General features: G+C 36.8%; 1 protein-coding gene and 1 long non-coding RNA gene across 7 annotated transcripts; one reads left to right on the top strand and one right to left on the bottom strand.

The window, feature by feature from the left end:
• Window positions 109-9,400, top strand: LOC107630615. 6 transcript variants are annotated; one of them, XM_016333814.2, is made up of 7 exons: window positions 125-402; window positions 435-473; window positions 918-1,045; window positions 1,197-1,262; window positions 4,325-4,510; window positions 4,756-4,795; window positions 8,978-9,400. In XM_016333814.2, exons 4-7 carry the CDS (start codon window positions 1,260-1,262, stop codon window positions 9,058-9,060), a joined length of 312 nt encoding a protein of 103 aa, XP_016189300.1. In that variant the 5' UTR covers window positions 125-402; window positions 435-473; window positions 918-1,045; window positions 1,197-1,259; the 3' UTR covers window positions 9,061-9,400. The 6 variants fall into 6 exon arrangements, 5 of the variants coding, with proteins under 5 accessions (XP_016189300.1, XP_016189298.1, XP_020974672.1 ...); XM_016333812.2 differs by having other exon boundaries at window positions 951-1,045; XR_002359468.1 differs by lacking the exons at window positions 4,325-4,510; window positions 4,756-4,795 and having other exon boundaries at window positions 109-473; window positions 951-1,045; window positions 8,978-9,399.
• Window positions 9,948-11,171, bottom strand: LOC110270209. The gene is made up of 2 exons (XR_002359469.1): window positions 10,201-11,171; window positions 9,948-10,115 (listed from the first exon to the last, which is right to left on the bottom strand). It is a non-coding gene; the product is annotated as an uncharacterized LOC110270209 (long non-coding RNA).

Consider the following 13,485-nt stretch of genomic DNA (forward strand, 5'->3'; position numbering starts at 1 on the left):
TAGCACAACTTATACTTATTTTCTTTAAATAAAAAAAAAATCTAACTTGCTGTTATTTATTTAAATAAAAAATAAAAAATCCTAATTTTTTGACTAATTTGTGTCCCAACAAACCCAGAAATTCCAAAATAACAATAACACCCAAAGTAACAATAATGACTTAGACGCCCTCGGCAGGCCTCGGCCCCTCGATCGTTTCACACCTCTCTGTACTGTTCGCGCATCTTCATCGTCGCGTCCCAGTTCCTCCGTCGCACGTCACCTTCGCCACTGTACCGCCGTCGCACATCGTCTCTGTTCCCGCCGACTCTCCTCTCTGATTACTGCGTGCTCTGCTCCGTTCGCCGCCTTTGCCTCTTCATCTCGCAGCCGCATTCGCCTCCTCCTACCTGTGCTTCTGCTGCGCCTTGTCTCTTTTCTGCTCCGCCGCCGCAACCTCTTCTCCGTCGGTCTGCTCTGCCTCTTTGCCTCTGGTATTTTTTTCTTTTGTGCTATTTATGTTTTAATTTTTATTATTGATCAGATGTGTTATTGTTGATTATGTGCTATTGTTGCTGCTGCGATAAGTGAAATTCTGCTATTGATCTGCTCTTCTTGTTGGTGCTGATTGTTGATAAAACTAGATCAAATTGCTGATTAATTTGTTAATAAAATTGCTTATCAAATTGTTGACCAAATTAGGTCAGCTTTTTAATTATTATCTTTTGAGAAATGCTAGAGGGCCAGCAGAATTTATTGTTTTTTCCCATCAATTAGCTATATTGTTTAAAAGTGTGGGCTAAAAGTATGTTGTTGGATTACTAGACTAAAAGAATTGGATTGATGGCTAAGAGTGATGGCCAAAAGTAGTAAATTCTGCTGGTCCTTGAGCATTTCTCAGGTTTTAAATGGTGATTGATAATAAAATTTGATATTAGCTTTGTTATTTGTTCTTCAATTTGGCGCTTCAGACAAGTGACAGCAGCAGGTAGGGTGAGGTTGTAACAACGCACCAGTTCACCAGAATCTGATTCTGCCAAAGATTGATCAATTGCCAGCCTTCCAGGTGCAAATCTATCCTTCGATCTTGTTTGGAAATTTGGATGTTGTTAAGTTTCTAATTTTTCTTTTTTTCAGAGTTCCCCTTTCCCAAAATACAAATCACAAAAACTTTTATGTTTTTTAACAACTTTATTTTTCCTGAATTTCTTCTTCAGTTGTGTGGATTGGGGAGCCAGTAAATTCCTTTTTACAAAGGAGAATAACCGGGAACCAAAGGAATGGTAGGTGATTCATTTTTCTTTCTGGTTGTTGTTATCTGTGCTTCTTAATTGACCTTTCAATTGCTTGGGCGTGAGCAAATTGAGTAACCAATTTATGATGATTCAAAAATGTGAATTTTGGAATCATTGATGGTCATTTTTGGAAATCTGTAACTGGGTTTTCGTAGTGTGTAAACTTAGCTTCATCCATGTCTTTCTAATCTTATTTCTAACTGGGTGAATCAATATCAACAGCAGATGTGAGAGAACTATATAATATTAATAATCAAGAACGAGACTGAAAGATATGCAAAAATACAAGATTGGGATAATATTTGTGGTCCATAGCATTTGCACTTCTATTTTTTCTTGGTTTCTGGGTTTACAATACTCGAGAGAAGTCTAGTTGATGAATTTTGCTGAAGCTTCTGTTTTAACAAGGTAAGAGGGCAATGGGAGTCATCTGAAGCCCTTTTCTGCTTTTTATGTGGAGGAGGATGGGTTGCTAGCATGCCGTATTTCTTATGTAGTTATCACATGCCCACAAATTGGAGAGGAGCTGCCACATCACTAGGCTATGTGTTGAACTGGGATTGATCAAAGGAAAACTGTGTCTTGCAAGAAATAGGAAGAGAAGGGATGTTAACTGGTCCCACAAAGATATCAGGTTACAATGTGTGTGTGTGGTGATCTTGGAGTGGAAGGGAATGGTTTGATGTGTAAACTGGAGTTCATTTTACTCTTAAAGCCCTTCCCTTCCCTCCTTTTCCTTCAAAACTCCAACTCACAAACATGCTAAAAGTTTCTTAAACATGCATCCTCTATGAGGTGCTTCACCTGCTCTTTTTTGGAGTTTGCTGTCTATATCTCATAGTAGTGTCCCTCATGCATATAATGCTTTACCAAGTCCAACGCTGGTTCATTAATCATGAGGTGTCTCAAGTTGGCAACAAGGTGTTACTTCCAAATTAGGTCAGTTGTTGCAGTTCAGGATCAGTTTCCTTTATTTAGTTGCTGACACTCTTCGTCAGCATTGTGGATTTTCTTATTAGATGTTCCACCATCTTGACTTCCTCAAAGGATGCCTATCTTTTTCTTTGGAGATATTTCCTTTGCTGCTGCATAGTTTTTATTTAAATCCTATCTGAAAAGGATTATTGTCAGTTTTCTTTCAAATGTATGGCCTTCAGTGGGAGTTTTAAGAAGCAGTGGTTTGCATTAAATACTATCATTTTAAATTATAATTTTTGAGATACAATGTGTAATCATGCTTTGTTGGGCCCTCTTTTTTTTCGGTCTAGGTGAACAATAGGCCCTACACCTGAACAATACTAAGAAAAACAAGGCTGGGCACACCCAGCTAGTAAGAAGCCCTGGTAGTGGTGTTAGGATGGAAAGGAAATATTAGAAAAGAATGGGAAATTACGAGAGGATAAGGTATAATCCAAAATGAAACCACAATGCTAAAGTAAAACAAAACTTCAGAGTTAACAAATATAAAACACCCTCAATGCAACAGCTCTATATGGAAATTAAAATAATATCCACAAAACAAAATGGTTCCCTTTTCATGAAACAACCCAATTAAGCCTTGAAATCCTTTAGGCCCTCTGTTATTTACAGTTGCTTCAACTCAGCCTAGACTTTGAAGTTCCTTTTCAACTTTCTTTTTATTGCATGTATTTGTGTTGCTTTCTCATTATGTTATACACATTTAGTTAGAAAGCTACCTTGACATTTGCGGATCTGCATGGAGCATTGTGGATGATGCAAATCCCTTGCATTGCCAAAATTCTTAAGGGGAGACTACTTTCTTATTCAATGTCCCCTCACTCTAATGTTTTGACTTCTGGATGCTGAACACGTTTTCAGAACTAACATTGATCAACTTGCCCCCTAACATGATGTGCTATACCCTGTAATTTGTGTTGTTAGTACTTAGTAAAGCTCCATCACTCCTTGTAAGCTTCCACTGAATTCAAGACATTCTTTGATCTTTTTGTCGATCAAGAATCACCTTTAGATGATTGTGATGTAGATTCCTCATCATTTTAACAAGTGAATCATCCTCATTTTCGAACTTGGAAGTCTATACTATCTTGTTCTCTAACCTCGTTAATTTTGTTTTTTAAGATGGTCCTTTAATCCTTGCAAGCTACCATTAAATCAAAGTTAAAGCCTGCTTCCTAAATATTCTACATGTTCGAACTAGATACATCTAGAAGTAGGCCTTCATCAACAACAAAAATGACTAAGCTTTGTCTCACTAAGAGAGGTTGGCTACATGGATCAAACACTTCCTCCCTGATCCATCTCATGGCTGCTCTAACGCAAAATCCTCTTTTATGCAAGCTTTCAACTAGCTATGTAAGCTATGAAATAAAGCAACACAGTGTAAGAAGTACACTTTCATTGTTATCATGAATATAATCAAGATCATCTCCATTACATAAAAGTCCACACACCTTGGTGTAATCTTGTTCAACCTAATTTTGCATTATTTATTCTCATTTTATCTAAATTAACTTTCTATGTTGAATTGTTTGAGATTATTCTTGAAACCTCAAAAAATGCAGTGGAGCTTCAATTTCTATATCTGTATCACAAGATTTTAACCTTGACATCCTTATGTGACATCAAGAATTCTAGGGAGTTAAATGAATTTCAGCACTCTGACCAGACATTATTGTAATTGGGACAGGCAGTGTTCAGCTTTTTCTCTAATACTAAGGCACATCTCCGTTGTTAACTATGTCCCGCTACTGAGTATATTAAGCTTCTCCTCTCATTGGTGATTCCAATTCCCAAAATAGTGGGTTGAGTTCTAGAGTAGTTTTGATGTTAACTTATTTTCTTAACCACCCAGTTTTCTTTCTTGATTCATGGATTTAATAGAGTGAAAGAGCCCAGTTCTTTCAAACACCCCTTGATTTTTCTTTTACGGGATGAAATCTCATGAATTAGAGCCAATTTGACCACTAGCAACTATTAATTTAGGCAAAAAATCCTTCTCTAAAATTACTAAGGTATCTATTATATATTATCTGACATTATAAGTAAACTAAATTGTGATTTCATGACAGGATATGTACATTCGTGTTAAACGTAGTAAGACAACATACTTCATCAGGTGCAAGCCAACTGATAAAATTCTGGACATAAAGCTTAAGTTGCAAGAACTTGTTGATCAGCCTACTAATAACCAAAGGTTAATTATACCTGCTACAGGGGAAGTATTAGAGGACTCAAGGACTCTGGCGGATCAAAAGGTACTGTAGTGTCATGTTTGACATGATTTTTGTTCTATAGTATCATTATGATCGTCGTCCTCATCAATGTATCATCATCATTTAACATCAGCTTGTCGCATTCTTCTATCTTTTGGATCTATTGATTACATCTATTCTTAGTATCTAGAATAGCCAAATAATTCTGGAGTCTCCGTGTACGACTTATGCAGCACAGATGTTGCCGTTGATGTTGACAATATTCTACAATTCGTTTTAATTTTCAGGTTGAAAATGATGCAGTTGTTGCACTGACCTTGAGAAAAGGTAAAGTAATATGGACATATTATCCTTTTCCTTAACCTCCTCATCGTCAATAACATACTTATATTTGTGTTGCATAAGATATACCTATTATCATCTTTTTGGGGGAGAAACAAAAAGATGGATTCTAAACCTAGTCTTTGCACAACATCAAGGTAGTGATTGGTTAATGACCATGTTCAGTGTTTGTTGAGACAAATTTTTAATGGATACGGTAGCACACAAAATTAGGGGTGGCAAAGCGGTTGTCTGTCCACCCTGCCAAGGCCTGCCTCAAAAACGGGGCAACCGGCCTGCCCTGCCAACAAAAGTGGGCTTCAAATGCTAGCCCACCCCGCTTTATGTCAGGTTGGCGGGTAGGTGGGCTATTCCGCTTAACTCTTTAAAAATAAATTAATAAAATTAATTAAGATTAGTAAAAAATAATAATTAAAAAATCAAATATAAATAAAAAATAGTCAAATTACAATATAATTTTTTCACTATCTTTTTCTAAATTTTTAACTTAAATATAATTGTTCAAAATAATATCTGTTAATAGAATCATCTTTATTTTAAGAAATAAGTCACATAATTTAAGCATATATATAAAAGTGTAAAATAAAATAAATAAAGTTAATAACAAAAAGAAGAATAAAAATAAAAAAATGTGTTCGAAAATTATATAATTGTTAATTTTATAGTACTAATCACTCTTTTATTTAATAAAAATAGAAAAAAAAAACCTTTTGCCCGGTGGGCTGTCCTGCCAAAACCTGCGAGTTTGGCGGGTTCCAAATGTTAACCCGACCCATCCTTTTTGTTGGATTTGGCCCGTTTTGTCATCCCTACACAAAATACATATATTCAATGTCTTTCCTTAAAACTGGGACATTGAGAGACAACTTATGAGAAACAAATTTTCTACTTTTATCCCTCGATATTTTTCAAAAATTCCTGTTTTACCCCCTTACACTAACCTCACTTATTCCCTTCTCTCCTCTTCTTCCCTTTTTCTCTTTTTCTCCTCCCTCCACCCTCAACCACTGCCACTTCCCTTCACCACCATTGCCAATTCCACCTTTCTTTTTCCGCCTCACAATCTTTTCTTCAATCTTCATCTTCCGTTTCTCTTTCATTTTTTCCTCTGCTTTGTCTTCATGTACCTCTTCAGTCTTCACCTCCAATCTGTCGCCCCTCTGCCATCGCAGTTGTCGTCGTTGTCATCTACCTCCTCGGCTCTCTTTATCTTCATCGCGTCGGCCTTTGTTGATCCTCCTCTATTGCCGCCTCTATTTGCTACCTCTTCCACGTCTTCCTCTGCCGTGTTGGCCTTCTTCCCTTTGCCACCTCTTCTTCCTGCATCTGCGTCGCCTCTGGATCAGCTCCATTGCATCTGCTCCCCATTGCATCTGCTCCCTGTTCATCTTCCTTCTTTGTTGCTTTGTTTGCATCTTTGTCCGCCCGCTGCATCTTTTGTTGTGATTGTGTTCTTCCCACTTCCACTACCTGTTTTTTGTTTTATTTTTTCAATTAAAAATTTCATTATTTTTTATAATATATATTTTTTAAAATTTTGAATCTACTTGAGTAGGTGTTGTTGAGGATAGTGAGTTTAGATTGGAGTGATGAAAAATTAGCAGTGACTGTTTCGTCGTTAGCAGTGGTGGTGGTGCTGGTAGGGGTAGACAAATCAAGGGTAATATAGTCCTTTTGAGTATTTGTATCTTGTTCACATTTTTTACTAAACACAATACACATACACTAATATTTTGTATTGGGCGTGTATGTGTCTGTCTCATGTCTCAAGGTATATACTAAGGTTGTGTTTGGTTAGTGAGTGTGTCCGCCCAAAATATAGGCACGGTGGAACACATTCACCATTTGATTATTGTGACACATTCTTGAAGGACACGGGGGCACACAATTACTCACAATAGACATGTATTGTGTGTCTCTCCAAATTGTTGAGAGACAAATTTCTTATGGTGGACACGGAATTTTGGACATTTTTACCCATACTATTTTGTGATATCTTCAAATCTACCCTTCCTTTCTCAACGTTACTCTCCCTTCTTCACTTTCACAAATATGCTGCCTCTTCTCTTCTAGTTACTCCTGCTACTTGCTATTGCCTCCTCCTCCACGTCTCAGCCTCCTCCACAATTTCCTTACACCGTTCACCGCCGCAAAGCTCTTGGTTTTTCCCTGTGATGACAACATCTCTCTCTCTCTCTCTCTCTCTCTCTCTCTCTCTCTTTAAGCCACCTAGAACCTCTTTCATGCACTTTGGTGCTTCCCACTTCACCCTCTGGTATTTCCCCATGGTGGAGGACGATGTCACTGCTGTCATTCCTCGTGGAGGAGATACTGCTTCTTCCAGAATTTTCCCCTTTTCCTCTGTTTTATTTTTTAATTTTTCTTAATTAAAATTTAGATTTGGGTTTTTTTGCTTCTATATTTGGCTTTAGGTTGAAGGTGTTGGCAGTGGTTTGTGTCAACTTTGAAGGGAGGGTGGAAAAAGGCAGAGGTGGTGCTGGTGGGTCTGTGTTGCTGTCGCTACTGAACTGACAAAAGGAAGGGAAATATTGACATTTAAGTACAATTGTGATGTATGTTCTGTTGTGTATTAGTTACCAAACACAATTGAAAAATTTGTGTATTGTTATCTCCATGCCTCTGTATGTATCTGTGTCCATGTCTTAGCTCCTTCCACTCAACAACTAAGTGTTTGGCCACTAGTTGGTATCAGTTATATTGCATCCTACCAGGGACTACTTAGCTACAACTCTGCACCTAAGGAAACTAAAGGCTTGGTTTTTTGATAGCTAAGGAGTCATGTACTCATACATTTTGCAGTTTGAATACTAGTTATCTTTACCTGTACGTATAATGCATATAATTATTAAACATGTGATTAATAATCATTTAAGCTTCGCAAATGATGGGAAAAATACTAAATCGAGACAAGAATGATCTCAAATTGACTTGATTAAATAAAGGAGTGCTTCAGGTGTTCTTTTGTTAGTGGCACAATACAAAAGGTTCCCTCCTGATGGGGTTTGGAGGTTGGTAGAAGTACATAGTCTTATCCTCACAAGATCTTAACCTTGTTATTGTGCCAAGGTTCACCCTCAGGAAAGTTACACTCAATCTCAAGGGAAAAGTTGAGACTTGCAGTGTTGTATAGAATGATTAAAGCTAGTTGTGTGGAACCACATCCTCAAAAGCCAGTCAAGCATCCCATGCTACTCGCTGTGTGACTCCAGGCCCCATAGTACCCAGGTGCTTGTCATGATGATGCTACATTGTATGAGTAGATAGCATTAGGGTTTCAAATTGCGGTTTTTAATTGTAATTGTGGCCACAATATTGCTTTTGCGATGCTCACTGCATTGCCTTTGTAGCAGCAATTGCTGCCGTTACACTTATGTTCTTCTTGCAATCCTCGATTGCTGTATACTTTGACTGCAACTGCAACCGCAACCAGAATTCAAAACCATGGATAGGATTGAAGTGGGAATCGATATATTATATATAATGATATATAGTTGCAGTTGCACCTGCCAAGGAAGAGATGCTCGAATTCCACTTATCCAACCTCATTTAGTGGAGGAAAAAGTTGCTATTGTTAGTGGTTAGTGAGAAGTCCCCTCCGCTGCTCTCTCAATTGCAAAACCAAAGAACATCCTAGCTCATGATTGCGCTATGGGAATTCTGTAGTTTTCGGTTATATACCAATTCTATTTTCTTTGGATAACATTTGAAAACCAACTATTTTTCATTTATTTGAAATTTATTATTTTCATATTAGAATTTCTACCTCATTGATTGTTGGATACTTTTTTTTCTGGTATTAATTTTAAAAAATAACCTTAATGGGGCAGGCTTTTTATTTGGCGTTCCTCTTACTGGACAAGGATCTGACACTGATGATTCATATATGTTTTAGGATCCACTCAGCACATCTGACATGATACTACTTAGAGTAGTGATATAAGTCTTAATAAATATGTATTTGTCCTTATATCTTTGTGAAAGATCTCTCTACATGCATTCAAGTGGTTCTTATGTGTAGTTTATATCTTTCTCATCTTCTCTGTCCCCTTTAGTTGTTTCCCAATGCAAATAGTCCTGGAAGTCAACATCCAGACCACATGACCTGTTAGGGAAAATAATTTTATTGTTTGCATATGTTGTTTCCAGATGATAACGAGTTTGAGGAGGTCAACATTGTTCGGCCAAATGATTTCTACCAAGCGCGTGATGCAGATGGTGCTAATTGGTAAAGCAATATTCCAGCAAATAAAGTTTACGTTGTTAGCCCTAAGTGTTCTATCCAATTAATCATCAGGTAGCCCAGTGAAATCTTTAGTGGCTTAGCTAACACCTGCAAGTATTGATCAATTGTGTGGTTAATAATGTATCTGTTTGTGTAATACTGCTATTATTGTCTGAAAAGTAAATCTGGCACTCCGAGTTTAAAACTTGTGATGAAGGTCTTGAATGTCCTTAGGGTATGTGTGGTTAGAAGAATGTTCTTACATTTAGAAATTTTACACTAAAAATCTTACATCGGAATGATTTTATAATGTAAAATTCCTAGAAATGTGAAAGCTTTTCACGAATCACATGCCTCCTTAATTCCTTAAACGTGTGTGTGATTTTAAAGCGGCTTAGCATAACATGCTCAGGGCATGAAGAAGACTTGGCTATGCTCAATTGATTAATGGCACGTGTATATTGTTTGCTCGTATGGTTTTTATACTGAACTACCTAGCTTATGCAGAGAATATAGCGAACGAATTTATTTATTTATCTGGTCAAGAACACACAGGTTATATTTTGTTAGACATACAACCATGATTAATAAATTTTGTTAATGGATGGACACAGGAAATGCAAGACATATAACCGTGATTCATGAATTTTTTTAATGGATGGACACAGGAAATGTAAGAAAGAAAGAAACCCTGCAAATGGGAATTTTGTTTACTATATTCGGTTTATTGTGTTTAGAAAGGATTCCCTTTAGATAGATATGATGCACATTTTTTCAGCGAGATTCCTTTAACACACTTGAATCAAGTCCATTTTGCAGTAGAAACGGTTTAAATTCACTGGAAGGGTGTAATGTATTGAATTTGAATCAAATATTAAGCAACAAGTACAGCAGTAATCAAAGAAACAGTAATAGAAATTCAATAATCAATGTAACGCTGAAGTCTGGTATGAGTAATTACATGGAAAAATAAACGAAATATAGATAACTTTAGGAAATACGAAAGGAATACAGGTACGTGGATGTAGAGGACATGTAGCAGAAATTCCCTACGTCAAGGACCTGCGAAGAAGAGTAAGGAAGGGGTCAGAAAAAGTTAGAGAGGAAGAGAGGAGAAGAATTCAGAAAAGGAAGAGGCGACAATTACCACATTCAGCTGCCACTAAAAATCCTGCAACTTCCTATTTGTAGCTCTCGTTCTGTTGCCCCTTTTTGAGATTCTGAATTTGCGGATTGTCTGACACTTATCCTTCTTGCCTTACCAACTATCATTAGTGGTGCAGACTTCATTCATTTTGGAGTTTGTTACAATATTTCTTTCCTTATTTACCCCTCTATTCATAACATTATTACCTTCTTTAACGTCAACCTTGTCTTCAAAGTTGAAACAAAGAATAATCTTTCATAAACTCTAATGTATTCTCCTATGCCGGAGCCTTGGCCCCATTGGATAAGTACCTGGTGCACCTCTCTGCCATTTTGCAGCACAATTTTGCTGTCCACAACCTCGAATGGAGCTAAGATCGGACCCAATACTAAGATTTGTAAAGACATGGACAAATATTGATGGTGCTCCTCTCCTCGAAACTTCATGAACATGGATACATGTGATGCGTGAACATCTTTCCTATCTTTTCTTAGTAAATTTGATGTGAATTTGTTGAGTTTTCATGAGATTTTGGTGCTTTAGACCATCATTAATGCTACTTTGAGTTGTATTGCTATTTTGTTGATTACAGGTAAAATTCGGGCGAATTTGACAAAATTCGTGCAGAAGAAAAGGGATAAAAATGGTTGCTATCAAGCTGGCACTAAACGCTACTACCCGGCGTTTAGCGCCGCAAACCTCAAAATTTGTGCCAGCATTATGTGAAGATGGCGCTAAACTACACGATTCGGCATTCAACGATGAGGGCCTCGTAATTTGTGCAATGATTTTGTGAAGGTGACGCCACTACCCAACGTTTAGCGCCAGGTGCCTTGAAAAGTGTGAAAAGCATTCTGTTTGGTGGTGCTAAATGCTACTACTCGGCGTTTTGCGCGAGGCTTGTGTCATCAAGTTCCACGGAAAGTTGCTTTGGTTTTTTTTTTTTTTAATTTGTTTTTGAATTAAGAAAAGATATTATTAAGTTTTAGAATTTTAATTTTGTATTAATTAGGATTAGATATAAAAGGAGAAAAGATTCAGCCCTTCGGGCTCTCTTCTCTTCTTCTTCCTTATTCCCACTTTTACACTTTTTACAACTCTAAGTTTTTCTCTGAGCCATGAGCAACTAAACCTCCATTGTTAAGGTTAGGAGCTCTGTTTATTTTAATAGATTAATATTATTGTCATTCTACTTTTAATCAATGCATTGATTTAAATTCAAGGATTGATTTCGTTCTTCATCCTAGAAATTAGAGTATATTGGAAGATAACTCTTTTTCTATTTGAATTCTTGCTGAATCTTGGAAAAGTTACATTACTATAATTACAACTTGAAATCAATTCCTCACAACTCTCTAATTATTTGGATTTAACGCGATACGTGACATATAATCGCCTCATTTTTGGGTATTTAGGGTTTGTGTGGCTCATAAACTAGAATTGTACTTAATCTTCTAATTTAAATTAAGTGACCAAGGAATTGACGGTTGATTGAGTTAGAGGAGATTAAATTACTAAGGAATTAGGGTTTGATCACTTAAGATTTGCTATGAATTGAATCCTTGCATGATTAAAGTAGTTGATAAGAATTGTTAATTCGAAAATTTAAACATCTCCAAAGCCTTAACTATTTTCTCATTATTTTTCACCAACCATTCACTATTTACTTTCTTGCACTCTCTGATTTACTGTTTTATGCTATTTGAACTTGAAACCACTCATTTTATCTTGTCTAACTAGCCTAATCTCGGGACTATTGCTGCTTAATCCATGAATCCTCGTGGGATCGACATTCACTCACCTGAGTTATTACTTGGTATGATCCAGTGCACTTGCCAGTTAGTTTGTGGTATTCAAAATCCACATCAAGTTTTTGACGCCATTGCCGAGGATTAACTGTGATTGACAACTATCCGTTGCTTGATTACCTAGATTAGACGTTTTCAATGTTTTAATTTGCTTATTTTTCTTCCTTAATTTTTGTAATTTATGTGTTAATTTCTCTTAGTTTTATTCATTTTATTTTCTTATTTTCCTTTCTTAGCTTCAAAATTTTTGCATAAAATTCTTCCTATTTTCGAAAATTTTCTTTTCTCTTATTTTAGTTTGTTTTATTTTATTTCTTTTATCCGATTTACCTCACTGGAAATTCTCTTCACTTCTTATGTAGAGATTCTCACTTTTTCTTGTTTTCTATTTGTTTATGAGTAGAAATAGGGACAATGAACCTCTTCTTAATTTTGATCTTGAGATTGAAAGGGCTGTTAGAAGACGCCAACATCAAGCTAGAGCTTATAGAGCTATTGAAAGTCTCAAGGATGATTCTAACAAGGGAACTGAAGAAATCACTATAGAGCCTAACAATAACAACGTTGTTTCCCCTAATGTTTCTGAGCAACCTAGGGAAACTCTTGGCTTTTACACTACTCCAAATCCCACTTTCTACGGCAGTAGCATTGTTGTGCCCCTTGTGAGTACTAATAATTTTGAGTTGAAGCCTCAATTCATCACTTTGGTGCAGCAAAACTGTCAGTTTTATAGACTCCCGCAGGAAGACACAAACTTGTTCATCTCTAATTTTCTGCAGATTTTTGATACAGTCAAGACTAATGGAGTCTATCCTGATATTATTGGTTGTTGCTCTTTCCGTTTGCTGTACGGAACTAAGCCAAGCAGTGACTTGATACATAACCTAAGGAGAGCCTGGATACATGGGACAATGTGGTCAGCAAATTTTTTACTAAATTCTTTCCATCTCAGAGGTTGACCAAGCTAAGGACTGATGTTCAGACCTTTAGGTAACAAGAGGGCGAATCTTTCTATGAAGCTTGGGAGAGGTACAAGGTTATGCTCAGAAAGTGCCCTCTCGACATGTTTTCGGACTAGATACAATTGCAAATCTTTTATGATGGGATTACTCAGGCCGGGACTTCTATGGATAATTCTGCAGGAGGATCTCTTCATATAAAAAAACCACTGAAGAGGCTCTAGAGTTGATTGAGATGGTTGCTAATAACCAGTATTTATACCCTTCTGAGAGAACTGCCATGAGGAAAAGAGTCATAGAACTAGATGCTTTGGATACTATTCTTACTCAGAATAAAGCCATGTCTCAACAGATAAATGCCATTACTCAACACTTGGGTGGATTACAAGTTTTAGCTATTAATACCCAAGATGCTCCTTATGACATGAGTGTTGGATTTCTTCAAGTTGAGAATTTTAATTATGGTCAATTTTCCTCTGAATAGGTTAATTACATGAGCAATTCCTCTAGGCCCCCCA

Source organism: Arachis ipaensis, chromosome B03, assembly GCF_000816755.2.
Source record: "Arachis ipaensis cultivar K30076 chromosome B03, Araip1.1, whole genome shotgun sequence".
NCBI lineage: Eukaryota > Viridiplantae > Streptophyta > Magnoliopsida > Fabales > Fabaceae > Arachis > Arachis ipaensis.